Raw genomic sequence first — 12375 nt, forward strand, 5'->3', positions numbered from 1 at the left:
ACAATTTTATTGAAAATGGGATCTTACTAAGAGAGAACAATTCAATATGTAAATGATACAATTACATTTTTTGGGTATCCTTCTGTTGAACTGTCTGTTTAAAATTAATTGAAAGACTAAAGAGGCTTTTTTAAATAATATTATATTTAGATTTAGGTCAAAATATAATATTTGTAAACCTGAAGAGTCAGTGCCAGTGCCTCACCAGCCATGAACCTCAATGCAGAAGCTTATATATAGACATCTAAGTTTTTGTGCCCCACCACCACTTATATAAAAACGCCACTGGTAACAAGACATACAACTATAAGTGTTAATTAAAGGTGGGGTATGTAATTTATTTCAGAAACACTTTTTCTTATATTCCATGGAATGCTCTTAACATCCCGATTGCAATGAATAATATGAAATGCTTTGACAATAAATCAGGCCCGGTTCCAGAACAAAATGACTCAGGGTGCATCTGAGACTAGAGGGTGCAGTGGTAAAGTGCTATTTTTACAAGTGGGGAGTGGACCTAACACCCTCTAGGGGGTCCTCACCTCCTCTCGGGGGGTCCGGGGGCATGCTCCCCTGGGAAGATTATTATTTTTTTTAAATATTGAAGTTAAAAGCATCAATCTGGTGCACTTTGAGAGCAAAATGAAGAGATCTATGGATACATCTCAACACCCATATGAAACAGAACTGTAAGCAGATTCACTATTTCTTTATGGATATTTTACAAATCACTCCCCTTTCAAGACCGAAATGACTACATGCATAGCAGAAGATGGCATCTTTTTTACAGGAATATTCCAGTCAATCTGTTTTGAAACCATGAGCTGCAAAATGAGCGCCTTATACCCCACTGTACAGGCGAGTTGGGTACTTTTTTTAAATATACCTGGGCAGGCTCTGTTTTGCCGGCTGCTCCGCCTCCGTGGGTGAGGCGGGCAAAGCCGGTGAGTCGGACGTTAGTGTCCACGACAGTGGCCGCAGGTAACGTAATGTCCCCATGATCTGAACTGTTATTACCTGCAGTATATGCAGTGTTACTGCTGGCAATAAGGGCTGGTTGTTTAAACCATTTTCTGATGTCCATCATTGACTGCTGTGTAAGCACTTTGCAAATGACTAACGTGCAGGGGCACAGATCACGCGCACCTGACATAATAACGTTACTTACCGTTTAAATTGACCAAATACATGCAGCAGACAATGTTATTTAACCACAATTCCAATTTATTTTATTTCAACTATATTCTTCTTCTTCTTCTTATTATTATTATTATTACTACTACTATCATTATTGTTATTATATATGTAATATTTTCCACTTTTAGTTAATATTTTTTTTCTCACTTTTAATTTTTCAAATGAGGGTGCAATGCACCCCCGTAGAACCGGGCCTGCAATAAATACATTAAAAAGAATGTGTCTGTGGAAGCCGTAGCACTGTAAAAAGCACGACCAATCATTTTAGCCGGCCCGGCTAAAATAAGTTAAATAACTGGATGGCCTACCTGCCTGTCAGCCTTCCATCTGTGCACAAACTTATCTCGTGCCCTCATTGGTCATGTGCGCGTTCGTGTGTGTTGGAGGAGGTAAGAAAGTCTGAAGGAAGAGGCAGATTTTTTCCGGTTGTGTACTTTCAAATTCTCGCGCACTCGAGCTGGTTTCTCCTAAATTACATACCCCACCTTTAAGTCTAAATAACTCAAAATTAGGTATTTCTATATAAGAATATGTACCCTATTTTAAAGTGAAGTCTTGTTCATAACCAATAAGCTAGTTATTTGATTGACCTGAACAGGTTCCCTATTCTAAAGTTGTCTCCTCTTCACACTTTGTAAATACATTATAGCACACAACTACTGAAATTAACCTCAACAGTACATGAACAAAGTAGGCACACGTTGAAATATCGCTTGTATTAATGAACCACTAAAGCAGGGTTGCCAACTTTGGGTACCTGGCTGGAGTGAGATTTTGATATCATGGGTTTAATTACACATACGCACAAAATGACTGCTCTCGTGTCAGTAGCGGGACCTTAGCATATATACAGGATATATATACAATATATACAAATACACAATATTGGACACAGACTATAAAGGACACACAGTTTCATTCACTAATGAAAGTCAAACACATGTTTGTTTCCACTGTTTTATTATGTGCCTGTCGCGATAAGCAATTAATTGACTTATCGTACGATAAATAAAAATGAACTCGATAAATTGCCATTTACATGAGGATGTGACTAGCAGTTTGAAATGATGTAGCCTACTTGAATTATTATTATGGCAGTGGTCTAAAATGGTCATACAACGGTGCCGACAATAATTTCCGGGAAAATGTATCCAACAAAATTAATTATCGTGAGGCCTATGAAACACACACACACACACACACACACACACAAACAAATCTACACACTTACTCCAAACTGCCACATATATTAATTAACACACTCTCACTCTCATACTCTTTGACTCTATTTTGGCCTAGAACAATAAGCAGCAGACTTTTACTTTTTTATAATTTCTACTGGATCTTAGTACGGGTCGGCAGTTGCGGCTCCAGAGTATTTTTGTTGGGTAATCTATGGTAGGGTAGGGCCCATACAATGGTGGGGCTCAAGTCAGTATTTGAAGGTTAAATTATTTCCCTGTCTCAATCCAAATTGAACTGTATGAAATAAAAAGGCACATTTGTCTTGTAGTAAATAAAAAGGGCGACCTGGAGCCAATCCTGCAATTTCCCCACAAGTGAAAGAGTTGACATGCTGAAAACCCAACCCCTGCAGGGGGGTCTTGAGGGATTGTCCCCCAGGAGATTTTTTGAAATACTAACATAAAATACACATTCTGGTACTCTCTTGAGAAGAAAAATAAATACATCTATTACTACCCGACATATTTAAAAAAAAAAAATGAATGCCATTTTAATGTTGTGTTACTTTGTTCTGAAAGCTGAACCTGCTGATCCTCACAGAGAGAAGAGGGTGTGTGAATTACTTTACATTGTGGATAAGGGTGGGTAGCCCACATTGTTCTGTGTGTCAAAATGAAAGACAGCCCACACACCTATCAATCATCAAACCGTGGGGTCTTATTTCATTACGTGTTGTATCGATGTATAGAGATGTACTACAGCAAAGGTATTCTCCGTCGGGACTTCCTGTCACAACACCACGCCGTTATCTTGATTCTGATTGGCCAGAAGACATTATCAAAGATGTTCTATTACGAAGACGATCACTACGTGACAAAAGTTTTCAAAACCGTTTCTCGTCTTCGGTATTCTTGTTTTTGGCGTGAGAATAGTTTGGGCAGCGTGATAGCGTGAGATTGAGAGTGAAAGCGTGTGTCACACGCCAGATGCGTGAGAGTTGGCAACCCTGCACTAAAGAGAGGTTCAGACACACACCAACACATGTCAAGTTTCTCCAAGGCTGAGAACACATGCAGCCTGTACTTTTTTTTAGAAAAACTGATTTTTAACAGAGTTTATGTATTTGTGATAATACTGTGTGACCTGCTTGTATGTACTTACACAATATGTGTACTGTTCTCTCTCTGTGTTGTACTCAGTGTGAACATAGATTAAACAGCCAGCCAAACTGTTTTGAGAGCCAGGGAATGAGCAGCCAGCCATGCTCCTTTATTGACATATTTGCAGTCCACTGACATTCAAACGGAGTGAAACTATAAAAAAAAACAAGTTACAAGGCACTTAATGATCTCATACATACAAGTGTAACATACACAGATTAACACATAGGACCGCTAACTGTAAACAAGGTAAATATATGCTTGCTGTGCAATAAGGATGTATACAGGCTAGTATGGCTAACACTAGCGTGTATGCTAACGCGAATGCTAACGCATTTTCTCATTGAGTTTACATCTCCAAATGTCATCAGATAAACACAACACATGTTACTAATCCTTTCTGACGGACATGACCCTTTTACTCTTCAGGTTGCATAGGGAAAATTAGTAGTAGTCTACAGCCATACTATTCAGTTCACTTTCTCCTACTTCCTGTACCCGGTTTCCTGTCTAACCTTCAGTACAAATGTTACAAAAATATAATTGTGCAAATATTAAACATACAGGTCAATATCACCTTGCTATTGGAAGCTGAACTGTCAATACCCCAAAACATATTCTTAGATATAAATACCTATTTTTTGTTATTTAGACACAATTAACACTTAGGCCTATAGTTTCATGTCTTGTTACATAAGAATAGATCATATCTGTTAAGTGTTATTATGGGAGAATTGCTAGTCTTGTGGTACTATTGCCTTATTAGGCCCATATTGAGCAGCACATATTAAGACCAAAACTCATGTACAACAACTTCCTTACTTACAATAAATAAGCACTAATTAGAGGGTTATTGAGGAAAAATTCTCAACTAATGGCCTTTTACTTGTAGAATATGGTAATGTAGAATAAGGCATTAATAAGTGTTTTATAATGACTAATAAGGAGCCAATATACTGCTAATATGCATGTTAATTAAAAACGAATTGATGGTGAATTTGTGTACCTTAATATAAAGTGTTACCGTAGATTCTTAGGGACTGATTATCTGATTAAGACATACATGAGAAATATTAATTGCCACCACTTATGTCTTATAACTGAATCTACAGAAAGCAGCAGAGTGTATGAAATCATAAAGTAATGCAAACTGTAGATCCCTCGGGGGGGAAAAGGCCACGTCACAGCGTAAAATATGGCCTAATTCACATATAGGAAAATGACTAAACTCTGTTACTATGGCAAAGTACACTATGAGTAACTTTGGAAAGTGTGGTGCCTTCACATATGTGCCAAGTTCAGCTTTATCCCATTAACAATAAAAGGACCAGTGCAAATCTGCTTATTCAATGAGCTCACACACAAATAATCTGGAATGACCAAATTACCCGTCTTGAGGTCAAGGCAAAGCAAGTTTATTTATAAAGCACCTTTCAACACAAGGCAATTCAAGGTGCTTTACAAAAATGATCAGGTCAGGCTCTTTGTCTCCCTGTGATAATACACAGCCTGGTAAGGGACTCAGCTGGTGCAATGGAGGGTGACTGCACCGCTGTGTGCACTCCACCCTCTTTCACCCACCAGCAGTTTCCCAAGAGAAAGGGAAGTGGTATTCTTAAACTCATCAGAGTACATGCTGTACAATAAATGTGTAAGAAAACTGTTGTCTGAGGAGAAAGTGACTCATTCTGTTTCTGTTCAATAATCCTTGTTGTCATGGAAACTGCAGAGCTGACGAAAAGTGTTAAACAACCTCGCTGGCTGTTATTGAAGTGACAAAATTCATTATTACAGAAAATTCATCAGCTTAGAGCTAATTTTACCAAAAATAAATTGTACTGTAATATCCTACTTATCTATTTATTCAGAATCTGGGAAGTGTTTCCTGGGATTATTGAATTGTATCACTCTAATGTCGCTCTGACACAGCAAATTCAGCTTGTTGGTCAAACCAGTTCAGGTTCAGACCGGTTTATCTGCCGCTGTTCCTAAAATAATTGTAGAAAAGGAAGGTGTGAAATATAACAAGTATTAACAACACAAGAAGAGGAAGAGCTCAGGGGTTTAAAAACTACCTTTTCATGAATCTAATTATTTCATACAGCCAGTTAAATGTGTGTGAGAAACTTTTGCCCACATAAAAAGCTGACTGAAGACCAGACACGATACCCCTTTTTTTGGCTCACACACCGTCACACTGCTTGATCATTGGAGTGTTGGGTTTCTGAAAAGTAGGTCTATACCTGCCCTTTATGAACGATTCTTCTTGAACGTTTTGACCTTTAAAAAAAAAGATAAGACACCTCTTTTCTGTTTGTGCTGTGGCAACGTGTATGAGATCAAATTCACAGAATCTGAGACAATACAGAGAATACTCAAAACAGCGTTGGCTCTTTGCTCCCCTCCTCTTATTCCTGGTTTCTCTTCCTGTTATTCTTTGGCTCCTGTGAGTCTCTTCCTGTCACCTGATGGTCAGAGATAAAGCACAGAAATATGGTAAAAAGGTGAGGGGGCTCTGTGGGGAATGTTCTGTTTATCCCTCTGTCCGCACCTTGTTTATTCATCATGTTTGAATTAAAATATATTGCCTTACAATAGGTGATACAGCATGATTTTATCAGTCACATGCTGCCTATTTTATACCATAAAAATAAAAGCACTCCCTCAAGCGGAAGCTGACCTTGCGAAACCAATGTGTGTATCTCACTTTTCAAAGAGATCATATTATTTTTGTTCATTCGTAAGCTGATACCAGACAAAATATGAGACTTTTGTTCTACCGCTTTTGAAAATCTTGGTTTACAGGCGATGTGGCCACTGGAAGTGCTTGTACATATCAAATAAATGCTTACTCACCATCACCAAGCCTTCAAAGAGAGGCCCGTGGGTGTACACATGGATACATTTCAGAACAGCAGCTGCTCTGCCAAGACAGGGCTGAGTCATGTTGGTCAAATGCTGAGACGGAGACATCGAGCTGATGAGTAGGCACAGTGCAGCAATAGAAAACCATGATAGGGTGGGAAGCTGAAAAACCCCCAACCTCTTGAGGCTCTTCAGTGACCATTAATAAACCTTTTGATAGTGACAGGGTTCATAGAACACTGACAGAGACCAAAAATGTATCCGTGTAAAATGCTCAGAAAAGATCTGAGGTTAGAAGCAGCAGCAGAGGAAAAGATAAACACTGATGAGGAAGATCTTGACTGCGTGGCCCAGCCGAGACGTGAAGCAAACAAACACAAAGCAGACGGGTAGATGTGAAGTTTAGAACCCTCCAGCGAAGCAGAAATTGGAGTTACAGGTTAAAGGGAAGATCTGAAGGATGGGATCTAAAGTTGTGTTTGTGCTCATGTGTGATTGTCAGAGTGTCTGACTAAACTGGAGAATTATTTGAAGAAACAGGTGCCACATTTTGCTTGGGACTTCTTAAAGAGACTAGAAACCAAACTGCTTTTTGTATTTCTTTAATAAAAACTGGAAAGTATAAATAAAAAAATTGTTAGACATATTTACATCAAAGTAATTTAAACTGACTTTCACTTTTGTCTTAATTTGAAAAAAAGTCCACCTCGTTTGTGTCTTTTGTGGCAGTGAACACCAGAACATCACTCGTCAATGAGGAGGTTGACGAGGGCGGTCCTGGGGGAGAGGATGGCTCTCTTGATGCTGCGCCCGCCAAGATGCTTCTGCACCAACGGGCTCTCCAAGATAAGCTGCTGCACTTGCTTCGAATCTTTGGACACCTGCAGAGGCACGGTCACTGTCCCACAGGCCTTGTTGTTAATCTGAGGATGAAAAATGAAGAATGAGTCAAATGTTCCACTTTAATCTCTGTCTGAAAGCAGTTTTGCCCTGTCAGACTCTACATAAACTCTTCCTTCCTGGCATAAAGGGTCCCAAAATAACAGACTCCACCTCTCCTTCCACACAGTGAACCCTTAAAACACATAGTTAGCAGTAGCGTAGGCAGACATTTATTTTAGGGTGGGCCTGTAAAAAATAGGGTGGGCCAGATTTTTCTTCTGCGCATCAGAAGCTAACAACAATCCCAGCCGGTACCTGTGGCAGATTACTTTTAGAATACTTTTGGAATACTTTATTTTTCCATAACAGATGGGTATGTTTTGGTGAACAGGAGACACGTATTTTACTGTTTTATATGGCTTATCAAGAGCACAAACACAACATCTTGGTGTCATTCTGAAAAAACATCACCCATACTGCATTCTTTGTACTGTCTTAAAACCTTTCCTTGGAATATGTTATGAATTGTAAGGTGTCCTTGGTGCTTTGAAAGGCGCCCCTAAATAGAATGAATCATCATTATTATTATTATTATTATTATCTGAAACGATGTAATAACTTTTAAAACTTTTTCCAGTCACTTGCCCCAAGCATTCAGCAGCAGCAGGCCATTCACTTTGTTTTTATCCCGTTATAAATGTCATCATTTTGACAATAAAGAAATGCTACATAAACGTTATCTTGCACATTTTATCTAACCATCTCCGTTTCTAACTTTCAATATATTTTAAAAGAGATCTCTCTCTCTCATCTGCGTGTGGGGGCGGGGCCTCACAGACATGCTGCAGCGCCGTGCAGTGTGCACACAGTTCTGCCGGTAATGAATATTACATTTTGTGAGGAAACTTTTCCACCAATAATTCCAATAAGTATTCCAAAATGTATTCACTTCAGGTTTACGAAAGTAACTGTAATCAGATTACACGTTTTTCAAATGCCAGCTGAATACACTTGATTTTTGTATTCTGATTACGTAACGCCGTTACATGTATTCCGTTACAACCCAACCCTGTGTATATCTCTCCGGACTGTCCACCAGCAGATGAAAAACACCCACCTCTCCGCCTCTTCCAAGGGACGAGGGAACCGTGCGGCAGAGTTTCCGTTAACATTTTTTTTTTCTTCTGACAGCCCAGCAGCAGGAAAGGTGGGGAGAGGGAGGCGGGGCTATTTCATCGTTATCAGAAAATGATCGTATGCTAGATGAGGGCAGTGGGGGCTCTTCTTGGAGTCTGGCTTTTTAAAAAAAAACAAAGTTCATTAGTGAACTTTGAGCCATCATTTATTTTGCAGGCAGCTTTCTGCCTCTCTCGTTATTATGGCGCGCGCTGGAACCAACAATCAGTTTTACCGTAAATGAGTTTGGTTCAGAGGACAAAGCACATACAACATTAATTAAACTCGATATTTGTTCACTTGAATTTCACTTTTAATTATTGGATATTCTCAATGGGTGAATACATTTTTTTTATAATAATAATAAAATAATGGAAAAAAAAGTAAACTGGCCCTATGGTGGCTACGCCACTGATAGTTAGTGGTAGGTATGGGAAGGGCACGCCGTCTTGTAATGTTTAGATGCATGTGTGCACAATTTGAATGTGTTCATGTATTTGGTGTGGTTGAAAGGTAATGGCGTGCATGCGTGCATGTGGGTGCGTGTGTGTGTGTGTGTGTGTGTGTGTGTGTGTGTGTGTGTGTGTGTGTGTGTGTGTGTGTGTGTGTGTGTGTGAGGCCTTTCAGCCTTGGCCTCCTTTCTGAGACAAACCCAAGTACATGATTAAGTACTCCAAGTACTCTGCTGCCCGCCTCCTCACCCACACCCGCTCCCGAGACCACATCACTTCCGTCCTCCAGAACCTCCACTGGCTCCCCGTCCGTCAAAGAATCAACTTCAAAGTCCTCCTCATTACTTACAAAGCCCTCAACAACCAGGCCCCCCCTACCTGACAGACCTGCTGCACCACCACACCCCTTCCCGCTGCCTCCACTCATCAGAAGCCCACCTCCTATCCATCCCCACCCGCACCAATCAACGGACCTGGGGGGACAGAGCCTTCTCTGTCGCTGCCCCCTCCCTCTCGAACTCACTCCCACAACCCATCAGAGACTGCACTGACCTCACCACCTTCAAAGAACTCACCTCTTCAATCTGGCTTTTAATGTGTGATTGTTTTTGTATTATTTGACTTTAACTATATATTTATTTGTTGTTCTTTTCTTTTCACTATATCTGTAAAGCGTCTTTGAGCACCTGTAAAAGCGCTAACAAAATACATCTATTATTATTATTAGAGGACATAGGGAGTGAGGTTGTCTCCAGAGGAAGCCCACAACAGAGAGCTCAGTCTGAGGTAAAACCAACATCATCTTCATCAACATCATCAAGCACTGGATGCCTGTGTGTAGAACTTGTGACTTGTGAATGAGAGACGAACGAGTAAACAACAAGAAATGCAATACCAAAGATGTGGAAAAGAGTGTTATCTTAACTCCCCGGCATGGCACATATGATTATGGAGAGAACACGGCCTTACAGTCACACACACGCAAGCATACACACTGCACACCTTCTCTCATAGCCTTTTCTGTCTCTCAATTAGAAATCAGAGGAAGAATCCAACCCCTGAAAGACAGGAGCTTTTAGTCAGTTGACTGTGTTCGCTATCATCACATCACGTGTGTGTGTGTGTGTGTGTGTGTGTGTGTGTGTGTGTGTGTGTGTGTGTGTGTGTGTGTGTGTGTGTGTGTGTGTGTGTGTGTGTGTGTGTGTGTGTGTGTGTGTGTGTGAGCGAGAGTGGGATTAGCAGGGGGTACAACTCTCTAGAGAGAAAACAGACAGATTAAATATGTTTCAGCTTTGATCTACTAACGAGTCCATATTCAGGACACTGTGAAGACGGATGCGTGTGTGGGTGTGTGTGTGTGTGTGTTTGTGTTCATTCATGTGCCAGTGTGAGCATGTGTGAATCTTGGATCTGATCCAAGTTGATTTTATAAACCTTCACATCACAGCTGGATATTCTCTCTGATTGCCTTTCCACCTTTAAAGTGTACACACACCTAAACCTTCACTTAATCTCACGCTGCCATTCGAGCACTTTCACCCCCTCTCTTCGGTCAATTCACATGTAAAGCTCACACACACACTCGACAAACTCACTGGACACACACACAAACGCTGCCAAACCGATTGCTATTTGTGTGATGGTGCTCAGGGGCAGGAAGAAGGCAGAAATGAGGGTGAGAGAGTAACAGTGACTCAGGAATAACACGGTGGCTCCTTTACTGGCTTTTAATTATTGACCCACTTGTCTATTTAGCTTCAAGCACACCACTTGATATGCGGACGAATAAACACACATGTGCGGACACAGTTGAACGCACACAAACTCACACAGGGTAATCACAGGCTCTCTTGAAAATTACAGACTATGAATGTAATCATGAATATAAGACTTTGGGTTTAAGAGCGGAGAGTTCGGGTGAAAATGCCAGTGGGTGCAAGAGCAAATGTGTGCAAAGTAATGTATAAATAATGAGCATGAACTATTGTGAAATTCACACAACCAAAGAGATAATGCGAGATAATGAATAATGTGTGTTTGTGTGAGTGTGACTTTACCAGTACAGACAGCTCCACAAAGTCAGGGACCTCCAGGTACTCGGGGTCTACAGTTGGCCAGACCTGTTGCAGGACGTCTCCTCCACGCTGCAGGATGGGGCTGAGGGGGTTCTCCACTTGACAAAGACCTGTGAGGAAACACAGAAGAACAACTTAAATAATTATACCAACTCAGCCTAGGGGTGACAATACATGGAAAAAGTACATAACAAAGCAGTATAAGTTGTGTTTTTTTTTTAAGAGAGTCAGATAACTTGCTGGGGATGACTTTTACATTTTCTTTTACTAAATTAGTTTTGGAAAATGTATCTTGGTGAAGGGTTAAACAACAGCGCACCACTCCCTGTCCTGACTCTCATTCAAATCAGCAAGTGTACATCCCCTGCCAGGAGGAACAAGGGAAGGATATGAACTTCCCTTATTGTGAACTGTGTGAGTGAATTCAAAACAACAAGGCAAAAGTGTAAAGGCAACGTGACTGAGTTCAGCAGAGGTCACATGTACTTGCATATCCCGTTTATAAAACTACACGCGTGCACAAACAAAATGCAAACAGCCCGTCGTTAAAAACATACAGGCTTCCTCCCAAGGGTTATCCGTCAAGTTTTCCTGACTGCCACTATCAGCTGGACAATGTGTTTTCAGGAACCTCTTTCCCGTCTGTCAGCTGTGTGCAGAGAGAGAGCTGGTGTACGTGTGTCATCGACAATAAGGGGATGTCGTCCAGGGCAGTGTGGGGGAAAGCTTATACATAAGGAACATAAGTGACGCTCGATCTTCGCTTGTGTGCTTTCTGCCCTTGGCCAGGAGTACTCAGTTTTGTTTGATGTACTGTGAGCATATTTAAGGTGAACTGTTGTATGGGACACAGATGAAAATATGACACAACAGCTGCTGGTGACAGTTAGCGCTTACTCATATTACCCCTCTCAACCAACTTCCTCCTGACTGCTTTTCTGTTTTGTTTTGTTTCTTTTTGGCTTTGTTTGTCTACCCTCCCTCCCAAATGTAAAGCGCCTTTGGGCTCAAGAAAAGCGCTATAGAAATGTGTCACTGTAAAAAATAACCAATATAACCCCATTGATATTCAGAGTCTAAAATAAAACTAAATAAATCAACAATGTACATTTAGTGCAAGATGCAGCACCTCCTGGTTTGGGATGGGATGATATACGTTTTAAATCTGTAATCTGTTCCTTATTCTATCTGCTCTTTTACATGTTCTTTCATCCTTTATAACAACAATTTTATTCAGTTGAAAATGTATTATTGGAAAAACCCTTATTACCCTTACATAAGTTACTTTAAAAAAGCTGTATGGCTCATGATCATGATAAATAAGTGAAAAACAGAGCCTGATTAAAAACAAAATACAGGAATTATTACAGTGACACAATGTTG

At 40.4% G+C, this 12375-nt stretch overlaps 1 protein-coding gene across 1 annotated transcript in view; it reads right to left on the reverse strand.

Annotated features, from left to right (window-relative positions):
- Nucleotides 1-6993: 6993 nt before the first annotated feature.
- Nucleotides 6994-12375, reverse strand: part of lars2 (leucyl-tRNA synthetase 2, mitochondrial) — a 32442-nt gene continuing 27060 nt past the window's right edge. Inside the window, exons 20-21 of the mRNA XM_034103354.1 lie at nt 10975-11102; nt 6994-7330 (exon numbers count right to left, since the gene is read on the reverse strand). Coding sequence (XP_033959245.1) covers nt 7151-7330; nt 10975-11102 — 308 coding nt within the window. The 3' untranslated portion in view covers nt 6994-7150. The remainder of the gene's footprint in view (nt 7331-10974; nt 11103-12375) is intronic.

Source organism: Pseudochaenichthys georgianus, chromosome 16 (genome assembly GCF_902827115.2).
Source record: "Pseudochaenichthys georgianus chromosome 16, fPseGeo1.2, whole genome shotgun sequence".
In the NCBI taxonomy this organism is placed as follows: Eukaryota; Metazoa; Chordata; class Actinopteri; order Perciformes; family Channichthyidae; genus Pseudochaenichthys; species Pseudochaenichthys georgianus.